The following is a 19,595-nucleotide window of genomic DNA, read 5'->3' as shown; positions in this document are numbered from 1 at the left end:
TAGGACTTCCAATGACATTTTTTTTCTCACAAATTGCTCCTACCCATTGGAAATCAAAATGTGATTGGTCGATGCCTGTCTTTCTGTAATTATGGTTAATATAACGCATTAGGACTCGAAGTCCTTATCAATAGGAGGTGCTCACATAGCCAAACCTACCTAAGATACTGCAAAGAAATACAATTCCTTTATGATCATTTCTTTGCTTGACTTGTGAGGAATTTAACACTTTCCATCCTGAGCTTTACAATGAAGCAAAAACAGCCCTGGAATAATTGCAGAGCTCATCAGACATTTTCTGAAGGCCTAGAAGGCCCTGAGGGTTCCCCTCTGGTAATTATCTGTATTTAGGAATGTATGCTACTAGAAATGTATACTATGTACTCATGTATAATACATACTCATACTTAAGTATAAGTGCTAGGAATAAAAAGTAAATCATTAGAGAAAATGCTGTATATAAATGGCTGTAATTTTACACTGATATATATATTTTTTTGCAGCGAAGTCTATTTGAGATTCCTTGACAATGTGTGTGCAATGGTACATTTGTTTCCAGGTCTGACACGATTTCCAATTCTGAGGTTTTGATCCTATCCGTATGATCCTAACTGCTGGTCATAAGCTTCTATCACTATCACACTGGCGTTGTAGGTCCAGTGCTGAGCTCCAGCTTAGCTGACCAGCCTCACTCTTCCAAACATCATACTCAACACACTCTAACACAACAATTCATTCAGCTCCTGCACGTGGAGAAGGCCACATGAGAAGGTCAGGGCTGCATCAGGGTGAAGGTCTGGCACTCACGTGAGGACATAGTTTACGCTGACGATGCAGTGTGGGCGAGAGGAGCGGCTGTTGTGGACGATGGTGGCGTAGCTCTGGACCCAAACCCAGCCACCATGCTTGGACAGCATGCGGTAATACTTTGTGGTGACCTGCCCCTTCACCAGTACTGCAAAGAGTGAGGGGGGTGGGGGTGGGGGGGGGGGGGGGGGGGTGCCAGAAACAGGGAAAGAGTGAGAGCGAGAGAGAGAGAGAGAGAGAGAGAGAGAGAGTCAGTTCACAGCACGCCGTCATTACCAAAGACGGCATCTGTTACACCAATTTCTTTAATTCCTGTGTTTTCACATCTTTCTTTACATAATGTCCACGTCTCCATGGCGACGGCACATGTGTATGGCTGTATGCATATATCCAATAGAAAACATAGATTCATACATAATTCACAGAGATGTGAGAAACGCAGCACTGCTGGTCATTATGGTTAAACAAGTGTCCTGACTTTCATTTAAAATGCATTAATGTTTTTTTCCTTTACGCAGCCTCATATCTCCAAAATAACAACTTTACAGGAGAAGGAAAAAACATATTCTATGTTTAATGGAAGTCAATGGAACCAGACGTTTTACGTGCCGTTTTGGACCATTTCTTTTGGTCGGTTCATCATGAAATTTATACACAATGTAAAGGACAACAATCATTTTCAAAACATGCCAAAAACTGAAAAACAAACAAAAAAAAAGATGCAAGGTTTTTGTTCTGAGTGCAGCGATATGCTTTCGTATGTGAGTGGGAAATGCAGTGATATCACGATAAATCATCACAATAGATTTCATCGCGATGTGCTTTTCTGAACTTATCATCATCCGTACTTAAAGAACAACGAGCCAGTGCATGTTTCCTCTATCGTCGAGAGTTTGCACTGCAAAACATGACATCTAAATGAAGTGAAAACATCTTAAATCTAATCAATATATCTAATATTTCTCATTAAGATATTGTTGTATTTATAATTCAACATTATTCTATACAATCTATACATGTTTGCTTGCTTTAAGCAATTGTGTCTAGTTAACATGTCTTTTTCATCAACCTTTTAGTTGTGTTCAGAAATAATGCAGACAACTTTGGCTTATTACAAGAAATAATATTTGAAACAAGTAAAATGATGTGTCAATGTAATGAGAACAGGAAAAAGGTTTAGAAATAGGTTAAATAATCTTTTCATTTGCTTACAACAATCTTATAATGAGTAATGCTAAACTAAATACTAAACTTATAATACTAATAATAATACTAATACTAAATACTGAACTTATAATGAGTAATACTAAACTAAATACTAAACTTATAATACTAATAATAATACTAATACTAAATACTGAACTTATAATGAGCAATACTAAACTAAATACTAAACTTATAATACTAATAATAATACTAATACTAAATACTGAACTTATAATGAGCAATACTAAACTAAATACTAAACTTATAATACTAATAATAATACTAATACTAAATACTGAACTTATAATGAGCAATACTAAACTAAATACTAAACTTATAATACTAATAATAATACTAATACTAAGTACTGAACTTATAATGAGTAATACTAAACTAAATACTAAACTTATAATACTAATAATAATACTAATACTAAATACTGAACTTATAATGAGTAATACTAAACTAAATACTAAACTTATAATACTAATAATAATACTAATACTAAATACTGAACTTATAATGAGCAATACTAAACTAAATACTAAACTTATAATACTAATAATAATACTAATACTAAATTCTGAACTTATAATGAGTAATACTAAACAAAATACTAAACTTATAATACTAATAATAATACTAATACTAAATTCTGAACTTATAATGAGTAATGCTAAACTTGTTTAACAGATTAATGAAGTTTTTATTTGCTTAGATGGTATCTCGGTGGGCCCTAACTTACTTTCTTGATGCTCTACCTGCACTGTGGAACATCTGGAACATTGCTGCTAACACTGTGTTATCTGACTACGTGGCTCACAGATCACAGCACGTTAAATATCTCGGAACCTTATTCTCATTACCCATGTCCAGAGATGAGTGCTGTGTCGGTGCTGCACTGTCCTGTCTGTTTACTGTGTCTACTGTTTCATTTGTCATATAGATTTTTTCTAGCTTAATTTTTTGTTTGCACACGATATCTGCACATTCGCACTTTGTACTTTTTGTTCCTTGTTGCTCTGTGTTGCCCCTGGAGGAACATAATTTCACTCCACTGTGTACGTCTACATAGATGGAATGACAACAAAAGCCTCTTGACTTGACTTGAATTTTCTGCAGTCAGAGATCCCAAGTTTGATCCCGGTGATGCTACAGTGGCCAGGAGTTTAATACAGTAATACAGAATAATTGGCCTCACTCTCTCTAGGTGGGTAGGATGGTCCTACACCACCCTGTCACTCACTGCAGTTCTAGCCAACTCAGGTGTTTGTTAGATAGTTACATAACAGAATTGGTTGTTAGTGTTCTCCTCCAAGCGTGTTGAGCAGTCCAGTGGTTTGGCTTTAGCGGCAGTTTGAATAGATAAGGTGGAGCTTAATGTGTCTCAGAGGAAGCATGTGCTATCCTTTACCATCCCAGCTTGGTAGCATCATCTGATGGGGAGACCTCACAAGTGGGTAGAATTGGACATGGACAAATTGGGGAGAAAACTGATTTTAAGGAAATAAATTAACTAGCTGGGGCTTCCAAGTGGTGTAGGCTTAGACTCAATTCTTGGGAAATTGCAAGTTCAAATCCTGGCAATTCTGTGACTCACTAAAAGCATGACAGGTCTGGATATAATGAGGCCCAGTATGTGAAAGACTTATCATATAAACATCATCATTGCCAAGTCTTGAAACTCCATTTATAAGTGTGCTACTACTGTTTAGCTGTTGCATTGTGCGTTATAGCCGCTCCCATATGCCAACTCCACAGCCCTGCTCATGCATTTACGATGAAATACACACAGACTGTGGTTATGGAGACTCACGCAAATGGTGCGCGTATCTCAGGTGGAACACGTCACAGCCGTGCACGTGCTGGTACAGTGTTTTCTCTATCAGGTCCTGTGGCTCGTACCCAGTCAACTCGGCCACTCTGGTATAGGGAAGAGGGAGAGGAAAACAGAGCTGAGAAGTGGAAATAATTCTAAACAAATCAAGATTAATGTCATATCAGACAGTGTGTGTTTATTTGGGAATTAGTTAGGCCACATTTAACACACATCGGCATTTTTCCAATGAAAAATTCTGATGACTTCCTATTGGATCATCTTTGTATTCGATCACATTTGTGATTCGGAGCATCTTTTGCCTGAGCACAAATTATATATATATATACATGAAAGCGTCTTATTTGGGCATTACAGTTTGCAGAGTAAACGCAGCCATTGTTTGTCTATGCAAATAGACTTCACTCTGCAACGTCTGCAGTGCTGTGAACGTTGAGGTTTTGCTACATTGATTGATCACCTGTTCATTACAGAAACAGGGAGGGTAAATATCACATCTGTGTCAATAATGAACACCGATAGCCTTTTGTGAAGCACATTGATAGCAGTGACTGATCATTTTACATTTTTACATTTTAAAATCAGTTCCACGATATATATATATATATATATAGTCGTGTGAAATAATTGGGACACCTATTCAGTTATTAACAATATTACTTTATTTACAGTTATTAATTATATTATATATCATAATATTCTGTTCTTTATTAAGACCTGTTCACATATCAATGTCTAATCTTGTTTTCATTCATCTCTGGAAAAGAAGGTGATTTAATTGCAGGTAAACAATAAAACTTAACCTTGTGTAATGTGTATTCTAACTGAGGAGAAAGTTAGGACACCCTACCCACTAATAGCCAGTGTTACCCCCTTTGGCTGAAGTAACTTCAGTGAGATGCTTCTTGAAGCAATATCTCTGGCATCAGTCTGAAGAAAGTTTGCCCCGCTCCTCAGCACAGAATTCTTGCAGCTGTGAGATGTTTGAGGGGGTTCTTGCATGTACAGCCCATTTCAAATCACCCCACAGCATCTCAATGGGATTAAGATCTGGGCTTTGACTCTCCATTTCTTAGTTTTCAGCCAGTCCTTGGTGGATTTATTGGTACGTTTTGGGTCACTGTCATATTGCAGGGTCCAGTTCTGCTTCAGCTTTGAGTTTTTTACAGATGTTCTCTCCTGTTCCTCAGCACCCTCTGATACACGGTAGAATTCATGGTGGACTCTATGATGCCTTCTGTTATCGTGTCCAAATAGACTCATCAGTCCAAAGACAGATCCTTCTTGCACACCAGTTAAACTTGTGCAGTCTCTGTCTGATTGTAGGGGCATGCACTTTCACATTGACAGTAGCAAGAGCCTGCTGTAGGTCTTGTGATGACATTTTAGGGTTTTTTGAAACTTCTTTTAGCATCTTGCAGTCTGCTCTCGGGGTGAACTTGCTTGGATGGCCAGACCTGGGCATGTTGGCAGTAGGTTTGAATGTCCTCCGCTCATAGACTCTTCTCCGGACAGTGGTATGGCTGATTTCAAATTCTTTTGAGATATTTTTTAAATCCCTTACTAGACTCATAAGAGCTACAATCTTTTGTCTGATGGCCTCAGACAGCTCTTTCAATCTCACCATGGTGTTCACTCTCACCTCAACAGTCATTAGCACAACAAACTAAATGTGTGTGGTTTAAATAAGGCAAGCCCCTTCAAAATGCTGAGTAATGATGTTCTAATCATGTAGACCTGATGTGATACAACTGTGTGTGATTTTAACCATTTTAAGTGGGAATAAATGTTGGGGTGTCCTAATTTATTCCTCGCCAGAAATAGCTTTTTTTTTTTTTTTTATCAGTTCTTCATCCATATATAAAGTAAGTGTAGGACTGATGAAAACTGTAAATGATTGATTTTACATTATTCATTATTCATATCTACAGCTCCCTAATTATTGGCACCCTTGATGGAGATGGGTATAAAAAGGTCATGAAAAAATGTCTTGGTTTGTTAATTAACTCCAATGAACTGGATATATGAGAGAAATCTAAGCTTTTAATATCACTTTAATTAAAGTCTAAGGAAACCCTTTTAAAAAAAAAACCTTTAACAAAACTTCCTGTATCACAATTATTGGCATGAAATTATTATGGAAAATGTAACTAAAGCATTTGGGTTTTTATTTTATTTTCTTTTTTTGATGCACCTGAGTGTTCAGGAACACTTAAATACTTATCCTTGACTTTCTCTTTCACTGGGGTATAACCATGAGGTGACACAGAGGTCAGAAGCACCTAGTCATTCACCAAAGTGGGAAAGATTAGCAAATATAAATCCTGAAACTGCTCAGATCCACTGCAGCAATAATTAAGAGGTTTAAACAACCAGAGCTGTAGTGAACCTGTGTGAATATGTCTTGTGTTTTGTGACATAATAAAAATACACATACACAGAAGGGGTCTAGCCTTTATCACAGATTCATCACCGGGCAGGCTGTACTAATGACGATGATGACGGTGGTGATGAGTTCTCACCTGCTGTCGAGGAATATGAGCTTGAGGTCCAGGCTGGCGCGGAACATGAACATGTTGCTGTGTAGTTTGATCTCTGTGATGCCGCTGGGGGGCAGAGAGTGGCCCACAGCCACCAGCCCCACGATCTGATAACACGACTCATAAAGACACACGTCCATCACATACTGACGGATCTTTAGGTAGCCGCTGCAGTGGATCACCTACGCACAGACACAAACACAGCAGGCCTTATATTCTAGACTCATCATAGGCTTCTCACAGCTGCATAGAGCCAATGCTGTAAATACTGCAGTCATCATAGCACAGTAATGGTTGCTTTTCTAGACAGAGCTTAAGCTTAGTGTTGAACCACAAAGCACAGCTAATGAGGATCCATTGAAAACCCATTTATCAACATAATGTCAGTCTGCTGTGTTTATAGTATACAGTTGAATGTTATGGACAGAAATAAATTGATATCTGAAAAACGGTTGACTTAACACTTTTACGATAGAAACCAATGGACAGATGCTGGATGAACTGCCCATTAACTTAAGTGTACAGGGTGGGATAAGGGCAGTTAATTTAAGTCTTAGTCACCTCTGTATGAATTGTAGCTGTAAGTTAAAGCTCTAAGTACAGCTGATTCAGGTTATTTAAAAAGACAACTGATTTTAAAATGCTAAGCTTGGATCATTAAAGAGAAATAATGTTATTTACAGTACTGCTAAGGTCAGAGACCACCCTTCCTTTACTATATTTCAGCTCAAAACAGTGTAAATTATTCATTTTTCAGAAGATATTTCTCAAGAGATCATATATGTAAGATAGTCCACTTGCATACGGAAGAAGAAAGTCAAAGAAAAAACAAGTTTCCAGGAATGGAGTTAAAATATATAGAGACTGTATGGGATATCGAACAACTGTGCAAGACCTAGCAGACCACCAAAACTGCCAGTATGAGATTCCTCAACATTATTGGGATTACTTGGATCCAGGGTTACAGATTTGGTCTTACACTGGGGCAACATCAGGAGGCTCTACACTCTCAGACATAAAGGTATGAAACTGTTACTGCTGTCACTGGGGTGGGACCCTCGGGGGTACATCTCAGTACGTTTAGTCAGGGAACATAATGAACCATAATCCACTGAAATGACATTTGTTGTGACTCCACACACCCCGCCTCGTCTCCAGGCCTTTATATGTACAAATATGTACTTCTCACCTGGGAACCACTTTTTAAGGTGCACCACTGGACCTTAAACCACTAATAATATTTCATGCTTTGCATGTCAATATTAAAACATAAAAAAAAATAATAAAAATTAGAATAATTTGTATTTAGAGATTCAGTTTTGTTGTCTATAACAATGGGACCTTTTTGAAATGTCAAATTCTTAGTCTGACCTACATTATAAATATTTTATTTCACTTTTATAAGCCGCTCTGGATAAAAGCGTCTGCTGAATGCCATACATGTAAATGTAAATGATGATAATTCAGACTATTAGTAACTCTTATGGCATAAGTCACCAAACAAAGCATCTATTTTGGTTTTAATTTGAGTTATGAAGTGTAATTGACAGCTCTCTAATTATTACTTGCTGACAGCTCTTTTTAAGGCATAATATCTCATGTACTTGTCTGCAAACACCATTTCATTTTATAGTAAATGAGTTTGGGCTGGTTTATGTTTATGAACAGACGCCTACAGATCAACATAGTAAAGGAGCTCATCTGTGATCCTGAGTTTAAAGCCAGTTTTTATTCAACTTAAACTTGGAACTAAGTTGTAAATAAATCTGAAACTGAAACTTTGCTTGTGTGTAAAAAGTGATTTCAGAGCCACTCGGTTCTCCCTGATGGAAACTGTTTACCTTCAGTGTTTTGTGCTTCTGATCATTTTAATAGACGTCAGCGTCACTAATTAATGACGTTCTATTAAAAGACTGGTTTACCAAGAGAGACGTTGGAGGACTTTCACCTGAAATGAGTTCATGAAGCCAGTCTGGTTATAAAAATGATAACAGGACCAGATCAGAGCCAGAATTACTCTTTTAGTACTTTTACTTTATACTTAAGTACATTTGAAGGCAAATACTTTAGTACTTTTACTCAAGGTGGAGGTCTAAAGGGAGAAGCTTCTACTTTTACTGGAGTGATATTTTAACTTGGGTGTCTCTACTTTAATTCAAGTACATGATTTGTGCACTTCATCCACCACTGTAATAAAAATGTAAATCAGAATCAGCCATAAACATCCATGATGAGTGCATCTCTGATCCTTGTAGTATATAAACTCATTTTAAGAAAATTAAGATAATGTGCACATGGTCCAACATTTATGCTGAGTAGTATATGTGCGCTGCATATCACATGACAACACACACACACTTCATCTGACTGACCCTCTTCAAGCTCACCTCTCGCAGTCTGGAGAGCAGATCACTCTGAGCTGCAGTAACGGTGAATGAAGAACTGTGTATGTGTGTCATGTGAATGGGTTCTGTCTGAAGCAAGCTGCTCTCAGGGCTTCAGTGCACCATGTTTTAACACACACACACACACACACACACACACACAGTGCTTGGCTTGCTAACAGTGACCTGTTGGTGATATTTATCTCGCTCTCATGCTCTCTGCCTGCATCCAGCCTGTGATTTATTCTCTACTTAACATAACCGGCTTGTTTACTGCCAATGCAAATTTCAAACAAATTTCCGAAGCGATGGGCTGTGTGATTTATGAGTGGCGGAGGCCGGGGGGGGGGGTTCTGCAGAGCTGCTGGGACCTGCGCTCACGCGAAGGGAGACCCGGCGGGGACGGCATGGAAAGCGGCCGAGGCGAGAGCAGATATGTGAGCTATTACACATTCATGTTCCATTACTTCAAGCGGGCCCATTAAAACAGTTCACTTCCAGATTCTTCAGCTAAAACCAAATCAGTCTCTTTTTATTGCGCATGTAACTTAAACAATGAAGTGCTATTATTTGGCAGTCTGAGTTTTCCCACTTTTCTGGCACAGATTAGGTCTAGATTAACCCCTTAAACCCCTTAAAGAGCATGAATATATCTTACATGTCTGTGTAACTTACATGCGCTACAAAACTTACTTTTCAGCTCATAATATTCATAAAACTGACCAAACAGTGCACATTAGCACAGTAGTTAATGAAGACTAATAACTAAATAATTAGTAAAAATAGGCTTCGTGGGTTTAAAAAGGATTTTCAGTCAAGATTCTCATTCTCAGTCATTTAGTTCAAATCTAGTCTTAATCTGCCTTTCGTGTCAAAAAAAAACAGGTGAGCAAAATGTAAGTGACAGTAGAACAGGGGAGTCAAATTCAACCACTCAAGGAGCCCTATTACAAAATCTCAACAGATCTGTGGGTCTGAGAAAAAAATGTTTTTATTTTATTATTTTTTTAATGAATGTTGTTACCACTACTCTGTATCTGTATTAAGGGATAAACATCATGATGAGTAATGCTGTGCTATAACCCCAACTGGCCACAGCTTATTTAAAATATGCCCAAACTTCAGCAGTACAATACAGGCACTTGTAAACCTTGAAATATTACAAGAATACCTGAAAAATTCAAAATTTAAATGTCTGTAGGAGCTAGGTCTTTTACCTACCTATGCGTAACCACTGTCCTTTAGATTGCTGTTGGGGTAGGAAAGTCAGAGCATACATTAGAGTCCCCAGCATGCACTGCAATGTAGTGCAGCAGACTGTAAAATAGGCTAATATTAATAAAAAATGTAAACACTTTTGTGGGCTGGATAGAACTGAGTGTCATGGGCCTCATCTGGCCTTGCGTTTGACACATGGGCTCAAGAATGTCTCAAGAGTGCAAAAAATAAATAAAGAACTACCCAGATTATGTATTAACCTCTTATTCTCCAGGGTATATTGTGGTTTGAACATCTGAATTTACATGAGCAAATCGTAAGGCAAATTATTCAGTAACTGCATGAAATGAATGTAAATTTTTTTTTCTTTCTGAAAATGTGTTTTATGATCTCCACATATCGCTATATGATTACAATTTACTGCTGAAAGCCAAAAATCTCCGACGCTCTTTGTGTTATTTTTATAAAAGTAATGTTTCCAGAGCAGATCACTGAAGAGACGCCGTCTATTTATAGTTTAGAGCCCAGATTTGGGGAAAAACGGGTCGACTTTCAGTAGAAAAACAGTTCAGCTTCAGTTTCTTTTATTATAAGGGTTTAAAATGACATCACCGTCTATTAGACTGGAGAGAAGAGCTACAGCCTCACACGACGCCCAGCTTCTGAATGGAGCTTATGGAATATGAACGTTATGGAGAACATGACCAAACGCCGGAGGCTACATAAGTGTGCAGGTAAACTCTATGAAGAATTTCAAACAAAGGCTGTTTCAAAAAGTACACAGGTTGTCTCTTCGACGTCTAGAGTTATTACAGTCACTTTGCTGTATTATGTACATTATGGCTTATAGCTAGTTGTGTACTGAGTTGAACTACTTCATATTTAATTGGCATTCTATACTGTTTTGCACTTGCAACCACACTGAAAGAAACGTGGCAAAAAACCAACTTTTCATTGAACTCAAGTCACAATAAAATATCTACTCATCTACATGCAAACGGGGGTATCAGATTAATCTTTAAATACCGCAACATCACTGAATGCAACCAACTTCTAAGACTGAACATGCGAGGTGTGGAAAAGTGAAAAAAACTGAAAGCAAGTCTCCCAAAAAGAACCGATGCTGAAATAAACGTAAAGCAGGGACTCAATAAATGCTGAAATACTGATGTTATATTTTGCTGTTGAGACTTTCAGTTCAATAAGTCTTTTCTGTAATTTTTTAAATGTATTTTATAAAGTGGCATCAACTCAAACTTTAAGCTCTACTTTTTGAAATCAAATTCTTTCTGATACTGTTTTAAGTACAGCATAATACAATGTCCTCCACACAACAGTGCAGAAAGCTCAAGTATGGAACGTATTAAAGTCTGTTGTGTGCAAGACACAGGACATGTCTTTTCACTGTGTTGTCAGTTTCGTCAACCTCAGCCCCTTCATCAGCACCACCGTCAACTGGATATTTCCCGTTGGTGGACTGTTCTGAATTACTTTAATACACAGGACGTCTCTTCTCAACTCAGTCTTTGGCCGTCATTTTAGAATTTAATGCCTTTAATAGTACAAAATAAGACATTTGCAGGCAACATATGACCTATAATCTACTACAAGGCTTTCGTTAAGACTTTAAGAACTTCTCCTCTCGTTTTGATGCGATATGAGTGAGAACTGATTAATATAAATTGACATGCTTTTTTAATCAGTGGTGAAAACTGCAACTTCTAAAGGTCTAACAGCTGTTTTTTCTTGTGTCATTTTAAAAAAGATATCTAAAAATATAAAGCAAACACATGTGAGCATCAGATCAAGCACAAGCAGTGCAGAGTGTTGTTACGTGGTCAGCCTGGCCGAGGGTTCAGAGGTGTGTGAACTCTTTACAGCTTTGTAATCTTCAAATGCAGCAGCAGACAACGCACGTTAATTTTACTATTAGAGGTGATTTTTTCCTAATTTTTTGCCTAAATAAACTGTGACTAACAAAATCAACTTAGATCGTTCAGATTAGACTTGATGTAAAATGCTGTCTGAGACACCTACCAACTCAGGAACAGGACATCTACGCAGTTTAACGCCTTTAAAGGCTACCTCAAAGAAAGTGATTACATAAAATGGTTATCAATATGCTGGCTGATGCCTCAGGCACTGCTCTTCAGACTAGAGTTTCACTAGAGTACATGCGAGCAAAATAATTCTCAATGTTTTTCAGATTTACTGGTTTTCCATTTTCCGTATTCAGTACACACAAAAACTCTTTTTTGGGTAGTAAATAAAATGGTTAGGTTTGTGTTGTAGACATTGTGACACTTGGTTCCTGTCATCGGTATAAAGAACTCTAGAACTCTAAGTCGGTGTGTCTCTCTACAGTGAAGCATTTCACATCAAATCGCTCTGAATGACTTTGTTTACATATAAACAACTGAATTGTGCAAAGCTGGAGTTGGAATTTCTATTTGATATAATTTAATAAAATAATAACATTATAATTGGGCTGCTAATTATTGTTTTTTTTTGCTTTTCTAGTGTATTCGCTTAACTGCGGGCAAAGAGGTGCACAGTGTGTGTGTGTGTGTGTGTGTGTGTGTGTGTGTGTGTGTGTGCGTGTGGTTGGGTATGCGTGTGTGAGTGTGTGTGTGTGTGATTACCTTATAACCACCACACGTCAGGCCTGCATTCCGTTTAGCTAACACACACTTCATCCTGAGGAAGAAGGAGCGCTCCATCTCGTACTCTGACAAACACACACACACACACACACACACACACACACACACATCACATCACATCAAAGCACATTCTACCTTGTGTGTGTTTGTGTACCACTTAATTTTGAGAGCATCAGAATCTGATTTAAGGTGTTCTCAACTAAACTTCTGCTTTCTAACTTCCGTTATGTGGGAATGATGCTTCATAAAAGTGTTAAAAATAGAAGAAATATGACTCACTTTAACTGAAAGAGCCTGTATCTTACATATTTCATTTTTACCATTGTCCATCCCCTTTTAAACAAGCTGTCTTTGTTACCATGCCTTTATTTTTTTAAGAGACCCTTATTAGTTCCACAACAGGGAAATTTCACCTCCGCATTTAATCCATCCGTGAAGTGAAACACCACATACACAATATTGTGTACACACACACTAGGGGGCAGTGAGCACACTTGCCCGGAGCGGTGGGCAGCCCTATCCACAGCACCCTGGAAGCAGTTGGGGGGTTAGGTGTCCTGCTCAAGGGCACCTCAGTCATGGCGACCCTCCGGTCACAGGGCCAATTCCCTAACTTCCAGTCCATGACTGCCCCAGTATATGTAAATGAGCTTAGGTGGGACTGGTTGCCCTCTGTTTTGCCATCTGGGCTGAAACACTCCTTATAACTTCAGCGTGAGTGGGCGGAGCTAAGCTGTTGTAGACTGAAAAAAACTGAATTTTTGCTGCTTAGTTTTCATATATGGAATGTATGGAGTAGATAGTGAATGGTAAGTTTTGAAACTGTAACAATGTTTACATCAAGCTCTTTTACTTAAAAAACTTGTTTCATAAGTGCTGAAGCATTGCTTTAAGAGTACACTGCTGAGCATATACATGTGTTATGAAGTCTCTATGTATGCTGCTTGTGTGTACGTATCGTTATAGCAGTTACCTGGTAGAAAGTGTGGGTGAAGCGGCTGGTGAGCACTCAGCACTGCGGTCATCTCGTCATGGTCAGATGGGTGAATGTATTCAAATATGCTGTTACCTGTCAACTCCACCTGCGAAGACAGAATGCAGAGATGCACACATGCGGTACTGATCAAAAACCAGAGACCACCCTTCATTTCTTTAATATCTAGTCAAAACATTTTTCAGCATCAGGAAAAAAAGAAAACATACACTCACTGGCCACTTTATTAGGTACAATTCAATTGCTTAACACAAATAGCTAAACAGCCAATCACACGGCCACAACTCAGTGCATTTAGGCATGTAGAGGTGGTCAAAACGACTTGCTGAAGTACAGACCGAGCATCAGAACGGGGAAGAAAGGGGATTTAAGGGACTTTGAACGTGGCGTGGTTGTTGGTGCCAGACGGGCTGGTCTGAGTATTTCAGAAACTGCTGATCTACTGGGATTTTCACACACAACCATCTCTAGGGTTTACAGAGAATGGTCCGAAAAAGAGGAAATATCCAGTGAGTGGTCAGTTGTGTGGACGAAAATGCCTTGTTGATGTGAGAGGTCAGAGGAGAATGGGCAGACTGGTTCAAGATGATAGAAAGGCAACAGGAACTCAAATAACCAACCAGAATCTCTGAGGGACGTTTCCAACACCTTGTTGAAAGTGTGCCACGAAGAATTAAAGCAGTTCTGAAGGCAAAAGGGGGTCCAACCTTTTACTAGTACCTAATAAAGTGGCTGGTGAGTGTATATTTAACATAAAATTACACAGAAGCTTCAACAACAATGTTCAGCCTTTGAAGCTGCATTTTTGCTTCTCATGATTGAAATGATTTCAAACACATTCAGTTGTTGTTCAGTTGATGTTGTTGTCTGGGCTCCAGGTTAGTCAGTTCGTTGTTCTGAGAACATCAGTAGCGTCTTTGTTTGATTTCCTTTTTCCTGTTTCCTTTTTTTTAGTAACAGAGTCTTGACAGCTACGCATCCTTTCAGACTCTTATGCTACGATCACATTATAAGGCCTCATTGCTCAAATCCATCTCTCTGACAGGATGGTTCACACTCGCTTAGTTAATAGATTCAAATCTTCAAGTCATCAATGTGAATGGACCGGCATCCTGAACTGACCCTCCTGAGCTCCTCCTACTCAGTAATGTCACGTGACTGAATCACTGCATCATCAGCACAAACTAACAAGCAGAACGAGCTTTGCTGAGAAGATCATTAACTCTGATCAGCTCTCAGCTTCATTATTAGAGCCAGACGAAGGAGGAAAAGGTGAGAAGAGCTGCTTTTCCACCGTTTACAGGCATTATCTTCTGTTCGCTGCTGCTGCCATGGTAACGCTGAATGATGGCACATGAATTCTGATCTGAGCATCATATTAAGGTCACATGACCACAAATCACATACGTATCTGATCTAGGACCGCATAGGAAAGTGGCTCAGGTTGGATTTGAAAAGATCAGATTTGTGCCCACAAAGCCCTGAAAACATCAGATCTGAGTCACATTAGGGCAAAAAATCGGATTTGTGCCACTTCAACCTGGTGATGTGAACAAAGCCTTAGCGCTGAGTCGTCTTCTCACAGTGGAAGGATGGATTTTGTTAGATCTGAAGTCTTGATTTTCTCCTCTCTCTCAAAGATGAAAGCTTTAGGTGTTGCTTATCTGATTTGTTAGTTTTGGTGTCTACTTAGTTGTTAGGATTCCCAATTTCATTTGATCTTTCATCTTTTAATGAGTTAATGAACTCCAGTTTTGGAAACCTTCGCTATTCACTTACTTCCCATTAACTTATGTATAGGACGAGAGAGAGAGAGAGAGACATTAATTTAGCTAACATTTGTCAGTAATTAGTCAGTTTGTGTTGTTTTCAGAGTTTGGATGTGCTTTGAACAAACTCTAATTGTGCATGCAATAATTAATCAGATTACTGCTCATTTGTCATTTTGAAAGAATGTAATCAACAGTAATTCAGCAGAACCTTTAAGACAAATTGAAACATTTTTGTGACTGGGATTAGTTGTAATCTCCGTGATTTAAGAAGATTACCTCAGCTCATAGAAATGTCTATTATGCGGTGTGTGTGTGGTGTGTGTGTGGTGGTGGTGGGACTCAAGCTAAGCTCCCCTGAAATTGATCTGTGTCTCATTCAAAGAGATGGGCGATTCAGTTGCACTCTAAAAGAAACTGACACCAGTCAGTTGTAAAGGGTTAATGTCTGTGGAAAAAAAAGAGGATTTGCATGAGAAAACAAAAGCGGAGTGCAGGCTGGACTTTGATCTATTTTGCTGCGCAAATTAGCAGGGCAGGCCGGACACAGCGAGGGCCACCGCGCGCCACTTCAGCTACAAATTGCTTTCTAAGCAGCTGCGGCTCAGGCTCTAAGCTGAGCTTTGTGCAGTGCTGCAGCATTGTGGCAGAAGGAGCTGCGCAGGCCGACATGGTCAGGATGCAAAGGCACGCAGAGCGTGCGGCCGAACGTCCAGCGGACTTTGATTTCGACAACTAGATCTCTCTGATTGATGAGGCTTGAACACGCCAGATCTGACCACCATTTTCTGCCTGGATGTGATGGTTTTTCTCTCTGCTCAGATGCTAGATGACATGATGGTCCAGCTTAGGGCTGCATGAGATTTCAGTTGTTTACTGTTATCACTGTCGGCCTCCAATCCTGGTTTCCCAGTGGGGGGCCACATGCAAATCAACCTTCAAACCACCAGCAATGTTTACTGAACACAGTTTCAGTGTTTCTGTTGATGTTTTAATTAGGGGTATCCAGATGTGACCCAAGTGATCTTATTTTAATGGACTGGGTATTGGCTATATTAACCCTTGTGTGGTGCTGATGTGTTTGTTAGTCAGTGGTCTGGTGGACCCACCACATTATCGTTTTATTAAATCAATACAGTCATAACAATTTATGTAAAAATGTTCTTCTTTAGCAGCTGTAGCCAGTCAGCAGCCTGTCCATGTTGTCCACTCTCACACACATACACATATATCCACACACATACACACACACCAGCAGCAGGCCATGTAGAAGGAGAACAGAGCACCTCCACACTTTTACTCCCCACGGGTTCAACCAACACCACATGTCTGTTCCCACAGACCCCAATACTACACAAGGGTTAAGCCAGCTCCAGTCCTTTTTTCTGGCATAGATAGGTGATGTAAGCAACCTGCAAAAACATTGCCATGGTGACAGTGTTACTGGAGGAGGAGGCAGGTGTGTTCTGTACTCTTTTTGTTTGTTTTTGTATAATAGTGGGGACACCTGGACTTCAACGACATCTGGCAACTTCCAAAAAACAACAGCATCCAGTTCATGCCACTGCCAAACGGCAAAAGACACCAAAAACTAAAATGCCAACAAAGCATTCTGACTGTTTGAACCAAGTTTCTTCTAAACGTTGGCTCATAAAATGTGAGTGTGCAGCTACTTTCTGCCACTTACCACAAACAGCAAGCCAGAAAACTCAACCCCACCATGCTTTTCACTCACGAATGCTTAAACGATTGATCATAGTTCAAATTTAAACACAATTTAACGTGGTCAAAAAACAAAGCATGTTAGTACAGAATCACATTATACACATGCTAAAAATGAAGGGAGTTTTCTGTGGTGTTCAGTGGCAGCCTAGCATTCTTACCTAAATATTATGGCTGTGTTATCTACAAAAACCAGAAAGATCAAATCAGTATTGGTTGACCCTCAGGTACTTAGGTCAAGTACTGGGTCGGAGTAAGGGGTCAGAAAACTGGATCGGGAGTTTTGATGAATCAAGGAACTTCATGCAATCCAAATAGGATTATTTTGGTCAAAATAATGCAGGCGAATGTTTAACCCTCATCACTGATTCACCAGTGCTTTCACACATGCATGGCTCACTCTAACCAAACTGGTTCAAAGTCAGCGTTCAAAACGCATTTCAGACTCTTAGCCGACTCGGACTTTAGACTAAAAATACTCTTGATCTGACTCACCCTATACCTTAATTATGTTTATTTTATTAAAACTAATGTTTAAACATTTACAGCACTGTGTGAAAGTTTTAGGCATCTAAGCAAATGTTTAAACAGTTGATCTCAGCAGTGAGTTTATCACAATATACATTAGAATAAAGTCGTATTCATAATTCAAATAAACAGAAAAACAATAAAAAGTAACGAGAATTTCTCAGGTCCAGATTTTTCCTGGACACCTTCACAGCCGCCACAGAGACTCGTTAATATCATCAATTACATCATGAGCTCAATTTACTGAGCTCTGATTGGTCAAACCAGGAGCTGCTTTTTAACCACATATAATACTGGGCTTCCTCAAGGAGAGGCTTGGAGATGGGTAAACAAACACACCAACGTCCAGAAAATCACTGTTTATATGTATATATATATATATATATATATATATATATATATATATATATATATATAAACACTTTTCTCAGCAAATAAACACAAACTACACAAATAAATAGATTGTGAAAATGTGTCTTCATTACTATACATCACTACAAAAACATCATAACACTGCTGAGACATCTAGCAAAGTTTCAGTAGTGCTCTCATTGTTTTGGTAGTGATTCCATGGAATGATTCTGTGGATTATTTCAGCAGCGGCAGTTTAAACTAACTTTTAGCGAACCTCAAAAACATCAGCCATCGCAAGGCTAGCATGCACAGCTTGGAATAGCGGAATACACATAGCTGGGAAAATCATCATGTTTTTCAGTAAAACAAAAAGTTGATTTAACTGCAGAATATGTATGTTTCAGTAGTGACAATATATAATGTTACACATCGGTTTTCAGGTTTTACTTCAAACCACTTGGGATCTAACTGCTGACCATGTGGACATGAGGGACAGGGACGCAGTCTCACATCCTGCTATAGAATACAGCGCTGTGGCTAAAATAAGTCTCCGCCTACGAACTAAAGCTCTGTGTGTTCCAGCAATTACATGAAAACTTCGAACAGCATTTTTTCAAATTAAGCTTTTTATTAAAAAAAAATAAACTGATGATAAATAAGATTTTCAACTTATCTTAAAAAAAATCATTATTTTCACAAGTTGACATTAAGGGTTAGGGTTTGGGGCAGACACCTCCCAACAGAAAATGCCCTATAAATGAGGATTTTGTGTATATTTAGCTTAATTTCATCTCAATTCATGATCAAAACATATTCCTTTTAAATATCTAAAGGTCTGAATACTTTGTTATTTACAGTGGGGCTGCAGTTTGAACTAATTTGACAGAGTGGTCCATGAAAGCATATGTGTGTGTGTGTGTGTGTGTGTGTGTGTGTGTGTGTGTGTGTAGGGCATATCTCAGTATTTAGCAACAGTAGGCGAACACTGATTCAGTAGTAGTTCAAGGACACACATACATGTGATGTTTTAGCTCGCAGCATATTTGAATGGTCAGCAGCAGCCAGTATATGCAGGTGCTCTCACATTAACAGTGGCAGAGATATTTGCATGCTATTGTATGTGGGGCCCGGCTCTTAAGGGTGATGCTGATTTGGCTGGAGTAGAAACAACACTGTCTTTAAAAGCCACCTACACAGGTCCTCACAGGGCGTGTTCAGTGTGTATGCATGTGTGTGTGTGTGTGTGTGTAAATTTCACACTATTTCCCCTCTATTTCAGAAAGAGTTCTATAATTGTTCCTAATAATATGTCCTCCATCTGTTTCCAGTCTGTTCGTTTAAAAATCCATTGAGCTCAACTTTGTTTCCAGTACATGCGAAAGCGGTTTTCAGACACCAGGCCTCATGAGGCAGGGCTGATCTTGGCTGCAGCTGCACTGCATTTAGTTCGAACCTGATTCAGCTTAGAGTTTTAAAGCACTGCAGGACACACACGTTAAACGGCCTTGTTATTAGTGTCTGCACAGCTGAGCCACTTTGTTATTAACTTCTCCTCGGTAGAGCCACTTTGTTC

At 38.9% G+C, this 19,595-nt stretch overlaps 1 protein-coding gene across 1 annotated transcript in view; it reads right to left on the bottom strand.

Moving 5' to 3' along the window:
* Nucleotides 1-19,595, bottom strand: part of sim2 (SIM bHLH transcription factor 2) — a 42,447-nt gene that overhangs the window by 11,876 nt on the left and 10,976 nt on the right. Inside the window, exons 4-8 of the mRNA XM_017691381.2 lie at nt 13,629-13,737; nt 12,635-12,720; nt 6,373-6,572; nt 3,830-3,936; nt 808-955 (exon numbers count right to left, since the gene is read on the bottom strand). Of these exons, the coding sequence (XP_017546870.1) occupies nt 808-955; nt 3,830-3,936; nt 6,373-6,572; nt 12,635-12,720; nt 13,629-13,737 (650 nt within the window). The remainder of the gene's footprint in view (nt 1-807; nt 956-3,829; nt 3,937-6,372; nt 6,573-12,634; nt 12,721-13,628; nt 13,738-19,595) is intronic.

The sequence above is a fragment of the Pygocentrus nattereri genome, chromosome 18, assembly GCF_015220715.1.
Source record: "Pygocentrus nattereri isolate fPygNat1 chromosome 18, fPygNat1.pri, whole genome shotgun sequence".
Lineage (NCBI taxonomy): Eukaryota > Metazoa > Chordata > Actinopteri > Characiformes > Serrasalmidae > Pygocentrus > Pygocentrus nattereri.
The sequence above is the reverse complement of the archived record's forward strand: the minus strand, read 5'-3'. Positions and strand labels throughout refer to the sequence as shown.